Source organism: Rissa tridactyla, chromosome 3 (genome assembly GCF_028500815.1).
Source record: "Rissa tridactyla isolate bRisTri1 chromosome 3, bRisTri1.patW.cur.20221130, whole genome shotgun sequence".
NCBI lineage: Eukaryota > Metazoa > Chordata > Aves > Charadriiformes > Laridae > Rissa > Rissa tridactyla.
In genome coordinates this window covers 93,692,707-93,708,604 of record NC_071468.1, presented here as the reverse complement: position 1 = coordinate 93,708,604, position 15,898 = coordinate 93,692,707, and the positions used below count along the sequence as shown (strand labels likewise).

Genomic DNA, 15,898 nt, shown 5'->3' with positions numbered 1-15,898 from the left:
GATAGGATATGTGGAAAATTGTTAGAACTTAGTTATTAACCCTTAACCATTAAATGGCGATGATTCCCATTCAACAGCCACTGTCTGCCTTTAAATTTCTCCCTTGATCATTTGGTAGAGCTGGATAATAAAGCAAACATCTCCTGTTCTAAAATCTCATGTACTGTAAGTTATGATATTAGACAGTTGTCATGGAACATCTCAGAGTACTGCTGTGCTGGTTGATGTAGTAGATCTCCTACGTTTTTTTAATTAGCTCGTTAATAGCATTTAATTACTCTTAGAGTTTGAAGCTGATACACCACTTCCAAAAGACTTCCATATTCAAAAATGCCAGATGCTAATACAACTATAATTAAGTTTGTGATATTATATATCACTGTTTTAGCAAGCTTTTCATGCTTAGCTACTGAAGAGGTTAAAGTCTCTGTAGGTCTCAGTAGGGCGTTGCTAAGAGAACTAAAGAGCAAGTTTAATATCAACCTAATCCTTTGCAACAGCTTGTGTATTGTAATTAAAAATCTCTATAAATGGAATTTGGATTACTTTCATTACAGGAAAAAATCTGAACTCTACTAGTATTGTCATGAGTTCATGGATTAGATTAACAAAAATGTAAATATAAAAATTTTTCCCCCAGGTAGCTGTCACAGTAGTTGAGAAAAACATATATTGAGAAGTCTACTCATACAGCTATTGAACGTAGTAGAATATTATGCATTTATTTTATGTTCTGGTCAGTCTTGGCTTACCTTTACCTGTCTTTTTATTTCTGGCATGTTTTTGTGTTCTGTTTTCTTTTGTGTTCCACCACATTCAAGAAGTTCTGTTAGGCACTATAAAACATTACCACCCAAGATGCCTTTACTAGAAAATGGTATTCATTGGAACCTATACAGGTAAGAAGTGTTAAGAGTCGCCTTGAAGTAGTTAGCTCCTTTTTTAAAAAAATAAATAGTCTTGACTTGTTAAATAAAAAAAAAAAATTAAAAAATGTTTCGTACAGTTTTTATAACTGAGAGATAAGGGAAGTAATCCTAAAATAACTTCATATAACTGTTTAAATTAACCCCTACATTACAAAAAAAACCCAAACCAAACCACTTTGTATTAGGTAGAGTTGTCTTCACTGTTAAAACTGTATGTTGCATGTTTTTCTTTGTTACATTCTTTTTGTTTATGTATAAGATTTTGGTTACATGTCAAATTTATTTTCATTTTGTTTAAATAATTTTAATTTACAAAGCTCAACTCTTCCTGCATGTGCTAAGACCAAATCCGTGATTAGACAGGATATTTCACTCCTTCGTGATAGCCTTAATTCACGAATACCGAAATTTGGAGATGATCTACTGGTTAGGTAAGAAACTGAGGATTAATCCCCCCTCCTGTTTGGTATCTGGTATGGATTTGCAGAATAAATGAGCTTCACTCAAGTGATTTCACGTAATATAAAGTGTATCACATCCTTTTATGTTGGCTTAAGGTTTACTGCTGTTAATAAGGATTTAAATTTATTGTTTGGTATTTCTCATTCCACTTTCTTATAAGTGGACGTTGTTCTGTCTCATTCAGTTTTAAACATTCCAACAACCCTAGCAAAAAAATTCTAGCAGTCTTTTGTTTGCTTTTATTTTCTAGACAAATCTTGGCACTGTCATCCAGTCGGCTCTTTTACGTTTTCCTTAATTAAATCATTGTGATTCTACATTTTTTGTAAAGAGAGCATTATTTTATGAGTTAATATCTAACATTGTATTCCTTTCTTTGTTTTCTTTTTCTTTCTCTTCTACCATTGGATGCAATGCACTGGCACTAGTGAACTACAGCCCTCCCTTGACAGGGCTAGGAGTGCTAGTACCAACTGCTTGAGACCAGATACTAGTTTGCATTCACCAGAACGAGAAAGGTATAAAATAAAAACTTGTGAATTTCTTGTCATCTGTGCTGGTGGTCTTTATCAGTTTTGTTTTTCTTCATATGAGTACTCCACATTCTTGTACATTCCTGTCTGCTTTGGTATTTGTAGACATCTTTGCTCCTATATTCATGTATGTCATGTAAATTGTGTGTTGGAGTTTATAACCGCTTCTGGCTTCTTGTTTTAGTTCAAGCTGATGTCGTTGTTTACAAAAGTCCTCAGTATGCTGATAATAGCATTGCAGTGTTAAGTATTTTGACAAAGTACCACTTGGTTGTTAATCTTCATCATCATTTGCTAAAAAGTATTACATTTGTTTCTTGCCTGTTCTGTGGACTGCTAATAAGGCAGTGACATAATTTATAAATTATGACAAAACTTTCATATTTCAAACCAGAACTGTAGTTTGTATAGTGATGTATTTTCTACAAAACAGCCAAACTTCATTGCATTCTTAATCTAATCTGCTGCATCTGCTTTTGCAATTACAAGGCACATCACTGCATTAAGTTTTTTTCACTCTGTGTCTTAAGATGACATGTTTGCAATTGAAATGAAATACTGTTGTGTCACATACATCATGCAGGCATTTTATGAATGCTTTCTGAATTTTTAATATTACAACAGCTTAGTTCAAAATCTTAGGTGAACCAAATGCTACTGGTGTATTCGACAGATGGGATTCTTCCACAAGGGAGTTTTTCGTCACCACCTGTGTTTTTGGCTAAGAATTGTACCATTTTAGAGTGAGATTTTAGCTTCACTAAAGGCAATAGCAGGCTCCCATTGAGTGGGAATATGGTGGAATTACAATTTCATCTGTGCAATACATATTTAACTAGTGGGGCAGTTAATAATGAAAGGTTGCTTTGTTAGTCAACCCACAGCATGGTGGTTATAAAAGTTGCATCATTTTCATTATTGTGGGAGAGGACCTGTGAAGAAAGGCAATAAGAACATACTTTTCTCTTTGAGATAAGGTTTCTCCTAAGTTTTTTGTGAAATTTCCCTTTCCCTCCTCCCCACTTCCCACTGCTTCTTGATTAGAAATTTGCTTTTCTCAAGTTGTGCCCTTGTTGCAGACTGACTAATGTTCTGCTAAGATGTCTCCAGTGGATCTACACTAGTTCATTCCTATTTAAGATTGAGCTCAAGATATCATAGATAATATATACATGGTTATTAAAAGCCAAAAAAAATAGTATGACAGAAATAAGGCCACTTAGAATGAAATATAGGATATCATTCTAGATTTAAAAAAAAAATAAATTGTAGCATCATATTAATAACAAAGTGTGTAGATATATACATCTATATTCATCTACAAGAAGCTATTTAATGTAATAATGTATGGACATGAGCAGTATGTTTTGTACTTTTGTTTCAAGATGCCACTCATCAAGTTGAATATTCCATGAAGCAGTAACGGGCAATTGTAAACTATCTAGTTAAAATATTATTCTCAAAACTGCACGTCGCTGATGCTAACTAGTTCTATTATGTCTTTATAATTCATGTCCAGCAACCTCTGTCCCATAAGCACTGCACAGAATCTGCAGCATTTTTCATGAACTTCTAATAAAGAAAAGCGTTTAGCCTGTGTTTATGGCCTCTGCTGCTACTAAACACGTGGTTTTGCCAAGTCATCGGTGGGCCTGATTCAGAAAAATTGTCCATCCCTATGAAACTTTTACTCCTTTGCTTTTAGAAGTCCTAAATAGGTGCTTTTGACTTGGGATCCTTCATGAGGGTGCCGAAAAGCTCTTCTTTAGGAAATTCATATTCAAATTTTCCATGATGCTTTTGTTGAAAAGAATAAGATCTCTGTGGCTCTGACAGAGGTTTTAGGACGTACTTTTTTGTTTTAGTTTTCTCTGATATACGTTGTGTTTTTCCAGTACAGCCCAATTTTTGGAGGAGGGTGTTATATTTAAGGCATAAACCCCACCGAATTAATCTTTTTTGTTTTGGGGGAAGCTAATTTTAGAAGATTTAATTCTCCACTGTTAAAGGTATCTGCTTAAACTTTGATGTGAGGTTAGTGATCAATTGTGTGTAATGATAGAGGAGTCTTTAGTTTGAAGAACATGGAATTAAGTTCAAGGTATGTAGTAAGCATTTTGTTTCTGGGCTGGACAAGATGAGAAAAAGTGACTTAAAATACAGTAAGATAGGTTAATCTTAAAGAGTAGGAAAGCTTTTTTGAAAGCAAGTATAATGAAACGCTGTAATAGATGATATGGAAAAGGTTGTCTTGACTTCATTACTGGAGGCTGTCTGAGAAAAGCTTAGAGAAACATACGTCAGGTGTAGATTTGGTCCTGCTCGTAGCAAAGAGAAAGACTATATGGTTTTGTGAAATCCAATCCATACAGCACCGCTTTATTATCATTATATTTGAGGGACCTATGTTGAGGGTATTGTTAGTTGTTTTTATGGTGTTTCCTCTCCCCCCACCAAATGGATTTAAATAAAAATTTAAAAATTCAGACTTTTAGTCCTCAAAATATAAAGATAGATTTCTAAGTGTGGCATTGTATATTTTCTTTAACAAAATTATGAGTATACTGATCTATGGAAAATTATTTCTGCTTATTCCCCCAACCTTTCGTCTCAGAGGGTGTACATTAGATTGTATTTGAGATCAAGAGTTTAAATGGTCCGCTAGAGCTTTTTTTAACAAAATGGTATTGGCTGTGTGTAACTGATGGACAGTAGAGCCCTATTTCTCTGTGTCAATGATTTGTTGGAAATGGTTTTGGTCCTTAAATTCTATACAACATCATTCACGTCATTTGGAATAGTCACAGTAGTTACTACTTTTAAGATACTGCTTTGCCAATAAATATCATCTTGTTGGCCCGCGTATATCAGCAGAAAAAACACTTTCAGCAGTATATATGAATTTGGGATATGTAAGTCTTGTTAGTTGCACTAAAACAAAAGCAAGACAACAGCAAAAAAAAAAAAAAAAAAGACATTCCTTTTCTTCCACACTAAGCTTCATCATTTGAGCAAGGAAAGTCTGTGTAACTTGACTGGAAAACTGACCTTGCCCTGACACAGGCCTGACAAAGTTTTTTTGGTAAATGGAAAGTTTTGGTACAGAACTTAATCTTTCATGTGTTTCTCTTTGGCACAGTATACACTAGGTACTCAAAAATATCCGGCCCCTACTAATACATCTATACAGTTGCACCATGCCTGCCATTTCCCCCACCCCCCCCGATTATTCCAAACTGTGGTGTCTTTTTTCAAAATGATTGTGTTGAAGTTCCTTTGATGATCTGCAAGACGTATGTTAGTTTATAATATAGTCATAAATATCCTTTAATGCCATTGAAAATGTTTTTGGTGATACTCCTTCCTTTAGTATGATTTTTTTATTGTCATTTTCACTGTGTCTCAAAATTTCTGCTTTTTTTTTCCTTGTAAATTGGGTACCATTTATTTAGAACAGAAAAATTTATTTGTGACCCCCAGCCTCCAGTCAGGAAAGCACATAGGCATGAGATTTAAGCGCGGTATCTGAACTGATTCAGCGGTGGTTTCTCATCATAATACCATCTTCCCCAAATTGATTTAAGATTGCAGCCAGTGACAGTTAATACGTAGCGTGGCTTTTATTTACTTTCTGAGTTTCTTATGTTGCGAGCAATTGTTGTGTGTATTAGCATTTAGCACAAGAGCAGTTGTACAGATTGGTACCGCTTGTATGCTTTGGCCCTGAGAGGTTACTTAGCGGAGATCTGAGCGAATAAAACCCAGGAGCACAGCCCAGGAATCAGCTCAGGTACAACGGGGTTAGCATATTTGCTAAATGCAGCCCAGCAGCTGTGTTAGATTTCTCCAGAGGCACTTCACTGCAGTAGGAAGATCTTCAGGACGTTTGCCATCAGCTGGTTACTCCCACCTAAACAAGATACATAGCTAAACAGTTACCTGTTACCTACTCATAAATAGGTAACAGAGAAGTTGGAGCTGTCACTCGATCCAGTTTAAGACCTGTCCTGATTTCATGTTGATTTTTCTAAGGTTTTTTAGTAAGTCTGAAGTATTAGGTGTTTATATTGCATGCCTTTTAACAGTTATGTTGAATATCACCATTTACATTTAAAACACTGCACAGTAAAATAACTGTTGGCATTAGGTATGCAACATACTGTGTACCCAGTTCTTTTCAGCCATGTAAAGGAAGAGGTTATTGCATGTTTGTCTGCGTTGTACTGTGGCTCACGGTCATTCAGCGTTCAGTGAAAGAGAGCATGTTCTCAAAGTTCACACTGCATGACCTAGTTAATTCTGTCAAATGCTGTTTAATATTTGTAGTGGATATCAGCATATTAAGGGCTTTGACTGAGTGCACTGATGCATTAACGTTTTCTTTAACTCTTGCTTTGGAGAGAAAAAGAAACTAACTACTAACAACCTATTTCCTCTTGAAACTCGTGAAAGATCTACATAACTGTTCAAGCGATGCTAATCCTGAAACCTTTGTTATTTGCATGTTCCATAAATCAAACCCTTTTCCTTACTACCTGGACTGGAAGGATGCCTCAGAAAGTGAAATAGTAGATAGTTATGCAGAGTTTATGTAAACATTTTGCTGTTTGTAAATTAATCACTATATTTTGATTTTGTAAATTGTTATGCATACACTTGTACTATTACAACCATATAACATCCCAACAAAATAAGCAACACCAGTCTATACTATAGTATATATAATGCAAAATTAAATGAGCTTTTTCAAGAAAAAAACTGTGTAAAGCACCGTTTTTCATTCACAATTCAGGTCCTTTTTGTTAAATTTATACAACGTAATCTGCTAGCATGTACTGCAGGGAACAGAATGAACAGAAGAGGAAGCTGGCTGCACACACTTTCAATACATAATTTTAAATGAAACAAAAAATTACCCCAGTACTTTTACACAGATATGTGTAGCTTAGTTGTAGCTAATTAGTTTACCTTTAGTCTCTCATAGCGTTCCCGAAAAGGTTCACTTTATGCCTTAGAATTTTTATTATAGTTCATAGTCCTGCATTTTTGCTGAGAATGAATTTTTCAGTGCAAAGAACTAGGAGAGATGGGCTTAAAAGAATACCAGGCAGTCGATAGAAAATGACCATCATATGGTCTTTGAAAAGCTCTAGTTTGGAATTACGACTTTCTATGTGAATGACAGGGTTTTAGATAGTCTAGCATTTGAGAATATTTGAAAACTTAGTGGTACTCTATGTAAAAGATTTCTATCAGTCTAAATTCTGCATCTTTGGGCATACATTCCCTTTGTTGGAATGTTTCTGCAGTAAGCAGCCGTAAGAATAGCATACTTCGGGATTAGAAAACTGCTAGAAAAAATAATTAAATGACACACTTTCATTACTTTTTGGGGTATTTTTCCAGTCCCAAATCCCCTATATTTAATTTTATCACAAACTAAATATCCTATTTTTCTCCTGTTTTATTGAACGGGCAAACAGGGGTAGATGGTCCCCCTCCCTAGAGAGGAGACGACCTACTAGTCCCAGGATTCATATCCAGCATGCATCTCCGGAGGATGACAGGTACTAGTCAACTCCTCCCAGTTGAAAAGTGGCTTACTGCATCTTGCACTCTCAGAGGAGTCTACTGAGATTTAAAAGTATGCATATATGTAGAGAGAGATTTACAACCTCTAGAAGCCCAAAATAAAACAGCAGCTTAGATATCATCTCTGCATTTTGTTGAACTGTTATAAAGCACGTAGAAATTAATGTCTTTTTGAGTTTTCTGTTTGCCTGAATGGTCACAAGCCGTGAAATGAGTCTAATACAACAGAACATCATCTGTGTTAACGTTCTTTAGTCTGTTTTTACCTGCTTCTGTAAATGTTGGTGATGTTTTCACTGCGGTGCTTTATAATATGATAAATATTTGTTGTAGAGACTATTCTTGTATAGGTGTTTATTTTTATTTTTATTGTTGTTTTTTTTTTTCCTTTAATTAACAAACTGTTCCTAAGGGGGGTTTATGTTGGAAGTTTTGGTAACACTTCCTAGTTGATGTATGTAAGAATTGGCACTGTTTGTAAATTCTGTTCAAATCAGGATGGTCTCCATGGAGTAGGTTTTCCTAACAAGGTAGGTTTTGGTTAAAAACACCAGTGCCTTAAATAATTTTTTGTGCCAAATACAACCTATGATTAATAGAAGCACTTTTGTTACTTTCTTGTCATGAACTTTTTACTCAAATCACTTCTGCTATTCCATTGCTTTGGCAGTAGTAATTTTTTTGATATCTTTTTTTTTTAGATAGATCTGGGGATTTTTTTAAGCAGACATTATAATTTCCATTAAGATGCAAATTCAAAGTTTTCCCTTCAAATTTTTTGTGTTACAGTAAATGACAGGATACAGATGGTTCATATAGATAATCCATACATGTGTAAATTCTTAAGAAGTTGGACTTAAAACTGTTAAGACTGGTATATGGATAAAACTCGGTTGCTATAGTGTTAGTGTTTACTTTCTGCTAAAATCTATCCACAGTACTTATATTTGTACTGTAATTTGTCTTGTTTCCTTGATACTAGATGTATTACAAAAATACAAGGTGGGAAGTGTGTAATTGTGTTTGGGTAGCATTTCTTTTTTTTTATTTAAGGCAGCATTATAAATTATAAAATTAAATTTCTGAAATATTGTTTTGTAATTGTCCCCCCCTTACAGATACTGCATTTCTAGAAATTTTGCCAACACATCCCTTTGATGGGACAGCTATTAGTAGTTTACAAATGTACTTTGTAACTTCTAGGCATTTTAAAGTAATTTTGCTTCCCATTTTTCAAGTCAATGGAAAGACTGTCTTTGACTTCAGTAGATAAGTTTTGATAAAATCTTGTTGTCATTGACATGATTAGAATTAAATCATAATCATATCACATATCAGTGAAATGAGGTTTCCATCTAAATACTGCCGTTCTTAATGCGGAATTGTAAGCCTTTTGATCTCAGCAGAAGTTTTGTGCAGAAAGACTGAAATCGTCTAGTACCTGTTAGCAAATATATTACACTAAAGCATCTGTAGGATATAGAATCTGTTCTGGGAAAGATTTTGAGTTGGGGAAACAGCGGTCTAATTTTCTTAATGAAATCAGTGCTTTCTTGTGTTTGGAAGTCTTGCACATAATCTGGTCGCCAAATCCCAGTGATGCAGTCCATGACGAATTTAAAAGGAGTTTAGGCTAACCTCAATCCTGATGACTGATATTCGAAAAGTCACGGCAGTCAGGTGAACTCCCCGGTGATTAGAAAAAGGGAAACATCGCACCCATTTTTAACAAGTGTAGGAAGGAGAACCCTGGGAACTCCTGTCCTGTTTGCCTCACCTCTGTGCCTGGAAAGATCGTGGAACAGATCCTTCTAGAAGCTATAATACAGCACATGGAGGATAGGGAGGTGATTTGAGACAGCCAGCATGACTTCATAAAGGGCAAGTCCTGCATGACCAACCTAGTGGCCTTCTATGAAGGAGTAACTACATCAGTAGACAAGGGAAAAGCTACGCATGTTGTCTATCTGGACTTCTGTAAGACCTTTCACACAGTCCCCCACAACATCCTTCTCTGGACTGTTTGGGATGAGGAATTGGTTGGATGGTCACATCCAGAGGGTAGTGGTCAACGTCTCAGTGTCCAGATGGAGATCAGTGACAAGTTCTGTCCCTCAGGGGTCTGTACTGGGACTGGCACTTTTTTAATATCTTCATCGATGACCCCGACAGTGGGATCGAATGCACCCTCAGCAAGTTTGCAGACAACACCAAGCTGAGTGGTGCAGTTGACAAGCCTGAGGAACAGGATGTCATCCAGAGGGACCTGGAAAAGCTTGAGAAGTGGGCCCATGTGAACCTCATGAGGTTCAACAGGGCCAAGTGCAGGGTCCTGCACCTGGGTTGGGGCAACCCCCAGTATCAACACAGGCTGGGGGATGAAGAGGTTAAGAGCAGCCCTCTGGAGAAGGACTTGGGGGTACTGGTGGATTAAAAGCTAGAGATGAGCCAACAATGTGTGCTCGTAGCCCAGAAGGCCAATCGTATCCTAGGCTGGCCAGCAGCCCAAAGAGAGACCCCACCTGGAGTACTGCGTCCAGCTCTGGGGTCCTCAGCACAGAAAAGACATGACCTGTTGGAGCAAGTCCAGAGGAGGGCCACAAAAAATATCAGAGGGTTGGAGCACCTCTGCTAAGAGGAAAGGCTGAGAGAGCTGGGGTTATTAAGCCTGAAGAAAAGGCTCTAGGGAGACATTATCGCAGCCTTTCAGTACTAGAAGGGGGCCTACAGGAAAGATGCAAACTTTTTAGCAGGGTCTGTTGCAATAGGGCAAGGGGTAATGGTTTTAGACTGAAAGAGGGTAGATTTAGACTAGATATATGTAGACTAGATATAATGAAGAAAGATTTTACAGTAAGGGTGGTGAGACATTGGAGCAGGTTGCCCACAGACATGGTAGATACCCCATTCCTGGAAACATTCAAGGTCATGTTGGTCCGGACTCTAAGCAAGCTGATCTAGTCTGCTCATTGCAGGGGGGTTGGACTAGATGACCTTTAAATGTCCCTTCCAACCCAAACTATTCTATGATTCTAGGACTGGTTGCAACGTCCTAGTTCCCGGATCTTTCTCCCAGATTAAGAGAAGTCCAGAGAACGTTGGGATCTTTGCATTGCATGCCCAATACAAAACAAGAGCCCACCTTGTCTGTAGAGAGAATATCAGTGAGGGAATCAAAGGTGCTTTACCTTTGTTTTCTACTCTTTAAGTTTACATTTATTCTGATTATTTGCCATAGCTGTGGCAGTTGGCCAACACCTCAGTTCTATAATTTGTTTTTTTAAAATGTGCTTGTATCAGTTTGACAACTGATGCAGGGGGTGTCAGGGAATGAGTGTCTGATGGATCAGCAGGGCTAACTACCTAACTGCTTATTACTGCTTTCAAATTGTATTTTCACAGATTAATTGACTTTGACAGATGTCATCTTACTCTTCATTTGAGTACATTCCAGATTTATCTTACAAATTGGCCCAATTTGCATATAGAGTGCAATCAAGAAGTTCTATTTCTGAATACATTTCTTAAACATATGACTTATGCATTATTTCTAATTTTAGTCATTTAAATTCGGTTTTTGCAACATTGTATTTATTGGTAATGATTCATAAGATAAATTTTAGTAAAGGTCTTGGCAAGACTGTTGTTATTCTGGAACTTGTTCACTTGCCATATCAGAAAAAGTAACTCCTTGATGTACCTTGACAAAATGAAGACATGGGTTATATGTAACTTCAGTGTTTAGAATTAACAAATGTTTGATTAGTATCATGTATTTCTTTAAGATATTTTAAAGAATAGTTTTTTAGTTTGAATTTGATAGCTTCATTGCTGGAAGGTTTTTTGGGTTTTATATTAGAAATTAGAATTGGAAAGCCTGTCTGAAATAAAAGAAATTGTGAAATTGTAAGTGATGATAAAAACAAAGAGAATGAAAGTTGAGCATTTAGTGGTAGGTGGGAATTTTATTGAGACTGTTCTTTTTGACAAGTCCACATATAATTTCAGCATATAACCAAGACTGGATAAAATAAGCCTTTTAAAAAATTAATGCTTGTATACTTTCAGTGAAGAGAAGTGGCTTTTGGCGGTCATGTGTGCATCTGGAAGAATGCTGGTCCAAGAGTCATCCTGAAGCCAGCTGTAGAGCAAGTTCCCTTCTGGTATTTCCACGAAGGGAACTTGAGGTGTGCTGTGCACTGCCAGTGGCAGAATGATTTAGCCTGGATGATCCTTTCCCGTCTTTCCAGCAACACTGTGCGACTTGGATCAGGGAGGCAGTTTTCCAAGACATGAATTGAAGTCCTAGGAATGAGTGTGAGGAGCTAAAAAGCCTTCAGAGTAGTTTTGACCTCCAAACTTGCATACCATGTAGATCCAGCCTTTAACAAGTCTTCAGGAAAAACCAGGAAGTATTGAACGTGACATTCTTGATGGCTTTAAAGCTACATAAATGAACAGGCTCACTGCAAACCACTGAGGTCTCTTGTACAAGCCAGTAATGAATAATTTTGAATGTTAGACACTGAATTTTTAAAAAACGTTATTTTGTCACTTTAGGAATAGTAATCTTTAATTTTGATAGGAATGTTATCATATTTCTGTGTGTAGATTTTGTTTCCACTCGACAGTGATAAATGTTTTGACGAACATGGGTCTTTGGAGCATGAACTGTGAATAGCTTGTCTGTATATAACGTAATATATAGTGTATATACAGCAATATATACGTAACAAGGCCTTATTGATCAGTGATTTGGTGTGACAGTTGGTAGATCTATGACCTGAAAGAGAAATTTTAGCATTTCCTCACCCTAATGGAGTTATAGATGCAAATTTATTACATACCCTAGATTATTACTCATCTGAAATTTTTTAGTTTAATCATTAAAAGCCAAATTTGATATTTGAAAAAAACCTGTACATTAAAATACCTTATCAAGAAAAAATATTTTTGACCATATATTCCATACAAAGCTAATAATAAACCAACATGCTATTTATGCTGGATTGAAAGCTGTGAACAAATTCTGCGGTTCTTAAACAGCTTCATCAGAAATGAAAAGAATACAGAAATTAATATTCTGAACTTTACTTGAATTTTACAAAAATGCTGAGTCGGTTATTCTACCTTGCTATTGAATTGTTGTTAATTATTACAGTTGCAGACTTGCTGGCAACAGAATATGAAGTTCATCAAAATATATGAAATTATGAAGTTTACTTGCATTTTCAGGAGAATTTCACAACAGAATGACAAAATATACATTTTTCAAATTCCTAAGGGAAAACGTTCTGCATAGGTTTATATATTAACCTAATGAACAGTACTGTAGATTAATTCTGAGGAAGGATGATGGCAACTCTTAAGCCACAGTGCTGCCATTCAGCATGTTGAGTATAAAGGTTTTTAAAAATATTTTTGTGGCTTTCATTCTTTACTTTATTGCATCTAAGATTGTTGATATTATGTCTAAAAATGTTAACATTTCCTTAAAGTATATGGGTTAAATCAACGGAAGGGGAAATGAGAAGTATAGTCTTTCTCAGCAGATAGTGCCTTAATACTTCTGGTTTATATATTTGACTGCATGTCTCCACCTTCACCGCATGTGACCATCTCTCTGTTTCTGCTCATTCTGTCCAAATTCACATCCATGATTACAAATTTTGTGAAGAACAAGGACGCTGGAGTCTTGCATTCCAAAACAGGACAGTGTAGACCACCTAAGTGCTAAGCCTGGAGCAGCACAGAGGTATCCTTATTTACTCAAATCATAGTTCCAAGTAAATGAGGTTCTGCTTATAGTATATTCTTCATATGCTCTGCATAATACTTTCACATATTTAATTTTTTTTCTCTTTTTATGTATAAGTACCTATATGCGTGTATTGTTCATAGATAATATTTAATCCCCTATAAAGTACACTTAAGAGGTAAATTTGAGTATGACAGGAGTGTTCTTATCCCCAGTGCACTCTTCGTACATTGTATATGAGCATGAAAGGACACCGACCTGTAGATATGTACCTGCCAGTGCCCGCTGTCTGCTCAAGATGAGCCAGGACTGCGAGTCTGTAGTAGGCTGTTGAGCTATATGGAATCGTACGCAGCATCATCTTGGCAAGAGAAAGGAAACAGAAAGGGAATTGTGATTTTAAACATATTTCTAATGTGTGCTGCTCGCAAGGACAGCGCAGGAAGCAGAGAACTAAGTATATTCAGCTCACTAGTGCTATATATTACTTTGGCACTTTTCCCAGGAAACCATGTCCTACTCCCAGCTTTTCCATCCTACAGAGAGTGGTCACTCTGTGCTCTTTTTCTCCATTGCATGTAATGTCACAGTCTAAGCAAGGGGCATAAGGAGTAAGAGGAAAATAAGCCCCATAACCAACCAAAGAGTAAATGAAGAGGGTGACATCACTTGAGTCATAATGCTGCTGCATTCAGTGGATCTAACCATAACTTTAAATACTTTGCTAACCTTAGGTTTTAAATAAAGCTGCAGCATTTAATGTGTGTTGCCCTGCTATAGAAAAAAATGAAAAAGTACTGAGAATGTACAAAAAATAAATCTGGAGAAAATAGTTTGAGGACAAAGGGGATTTTAATTTTTAATCTGAGATATTATTTTTTTGGTAAGAAAATATATTCTTTTACAACCCAGAAAGCATCAGGTAATGACCTCTTCTCAAGCAAAAAGCATTTTGTATTTTGCCGCAGTATTTTCTTTGTTGCGGAGCATACTGCGTCACGATATAATGCTCATCAGTAATTGCAATAGATACAAATAATGAAAATCCACTATGATTATATTTTTTGGGTATAATTTGTTGTTACAACTGTTTAGGTTTCTTCCAATTGAAATACAGGATTACTCTTTATAACCACAAAGGCTTAAAAGGAAAATATATTTTTTAAAATACTATTTTTGTCTATTTGTTTTGCCCACAGTAATTCTTTTATAGCTTAATACATGATGCTGATTATATTGTTGCAAGTTCCTACATGTTTCTTGCACTGGTGTAAGATGCAAGTTAGGGGTTGTCAACATTTCTGGTCTATCAATGAATAATCATCGCTCCCTGTTTTTGACCACTCCTGAAATATTGTATGTGCCTTTTATTCTAAAAAATTAATATATATTGATGATTATCAGAAGTTTAAAATCCTAAATCCTAATTTGTAAATGCTCACATTACTATGGATAGTAAAGAAAATTTTGGAACACTCAAGGCTTACAGAGATTTTCATAGTATAGTTGTAGTCCTGGGTCATAATGCTGAAACATGCTTTACCCTCGTTCTTACATTTATTGACTCATGTTACTGTTCATCGTTCTTATTTACTATCAAAGTAAATGCTCGGATTGTCAGAGGTAATTACTGCCTCACTATCCAAATGTCAGATGAATTCTATAAAGGATTTATGTGGGAAAGGAGTGAGGGAAAGAAATAAACTTCTAACTTACTTATATTGAGTAGAAAAAATAGAATTGCTTTAAACTGTTTCCAAAAAAAATTTAATAAGTTTTACAAATAAGATTTTTGAAAAGCTAAGTTTGTATGAATATAATGACAGCAGCATTTGAATCTGATATGATACAGTATTTCTTTTGCTTTTGAAATTTAGATTTAAAAGTAATTTTTAAAGTTTACATTTGAATAGTTGTTTCTGGTCCTTTCTGCAACATTTTTTTCCTGCTGTCTACTCTGCATTTGTTTTTCATGCTGTTAAGAGGCAACTAAAAGGCCTACAAGGAGGCATTGTTTCTAATCAAATACAGACTGTGAAGTGGGAACTAGCTGCAGGTTCAGTCAGGATTAATGTTATCTTCCGTGTTTTGGTACCTCATAACTTTCACACCATCAGCCTCAGTCAAACCTAATCTGTGCAGCCTGTCATAAACCTCGAGTCCACCAGCATGTTCATGATGATAGTTGTCACTTTTTCATCTGTCAACCATTTCTGTTATTACCTTTATAATACATTAATAAATAATCTTCATATTTCTGTATTCTTTTTCTTCTTTGTTTATTTCTTTTCTGACATGTCATTTCACAGGCAGTCCAGAAAAGTGGAAAGATATAGCAGCCAAAAACAAACTAGGAAAGGCTCCGCCACTGAAACGGAAAGGTAGGATTGCTGATCGATGAGTTAACATCTCTTATAATCAATCTGATTCCAGTTTTTGGAATATACCTCTAATATGACTTTTAAAGTAGAACATCTGTGACGGTACCAAAACCTATGATGTTGTCATAATTTAGAGTATTATTTACGTTGTATTTATATTATTAGCACTGCTTGCTGTGTTTCATACACCCAGAGTTTTTCTGACATTCTCCATCATAGCGGACAAACTCAATGGTAAAGACT

General features: G+C 35.9%; 1 protein-coding gene across 1 annotated transcript in view; it reads left to right on the top strand.

Annotated features, from left to right (window-relative positions):
• RIMS1 (regulating synaptic membrane exocytosis 1) overlaps nucleotides 1–15,898 on the top strand; it is a 339,034-nt gene that overhangs the window by 219,551 nt on the left and 103,585 nt on the right. The window contains exons 19-24 of the mRNA XM_054194820.1: nucleotides 822–899; nucleotides 1,247–1,360; nucleotides 1,820–1,909; nucleotides 7,408–7,491; nucleotides 13,194–13,271; nucleotides 15,584–15,655. Of these exons, the coding sequence (XP_054050795.1) occupies nucleotides 822–899; nucleotides 1,247–1,360; nucleotides 1,820–1,909; nucleotides 7,408–7,491; nucleotides 13,194–13,271; nucleotides 15,584–15,655 (516 nt within the window). The remainder of the gene's footprint in view (nucleotides 1–821; nucleotides 900–1,246; nucleotides 1,361–1,819; nucleotides 1,910–7,407; nucleotides 7,492–13,193; nucleotides 13,272–15,583; nucleotides 15,656–15,898) is intronic.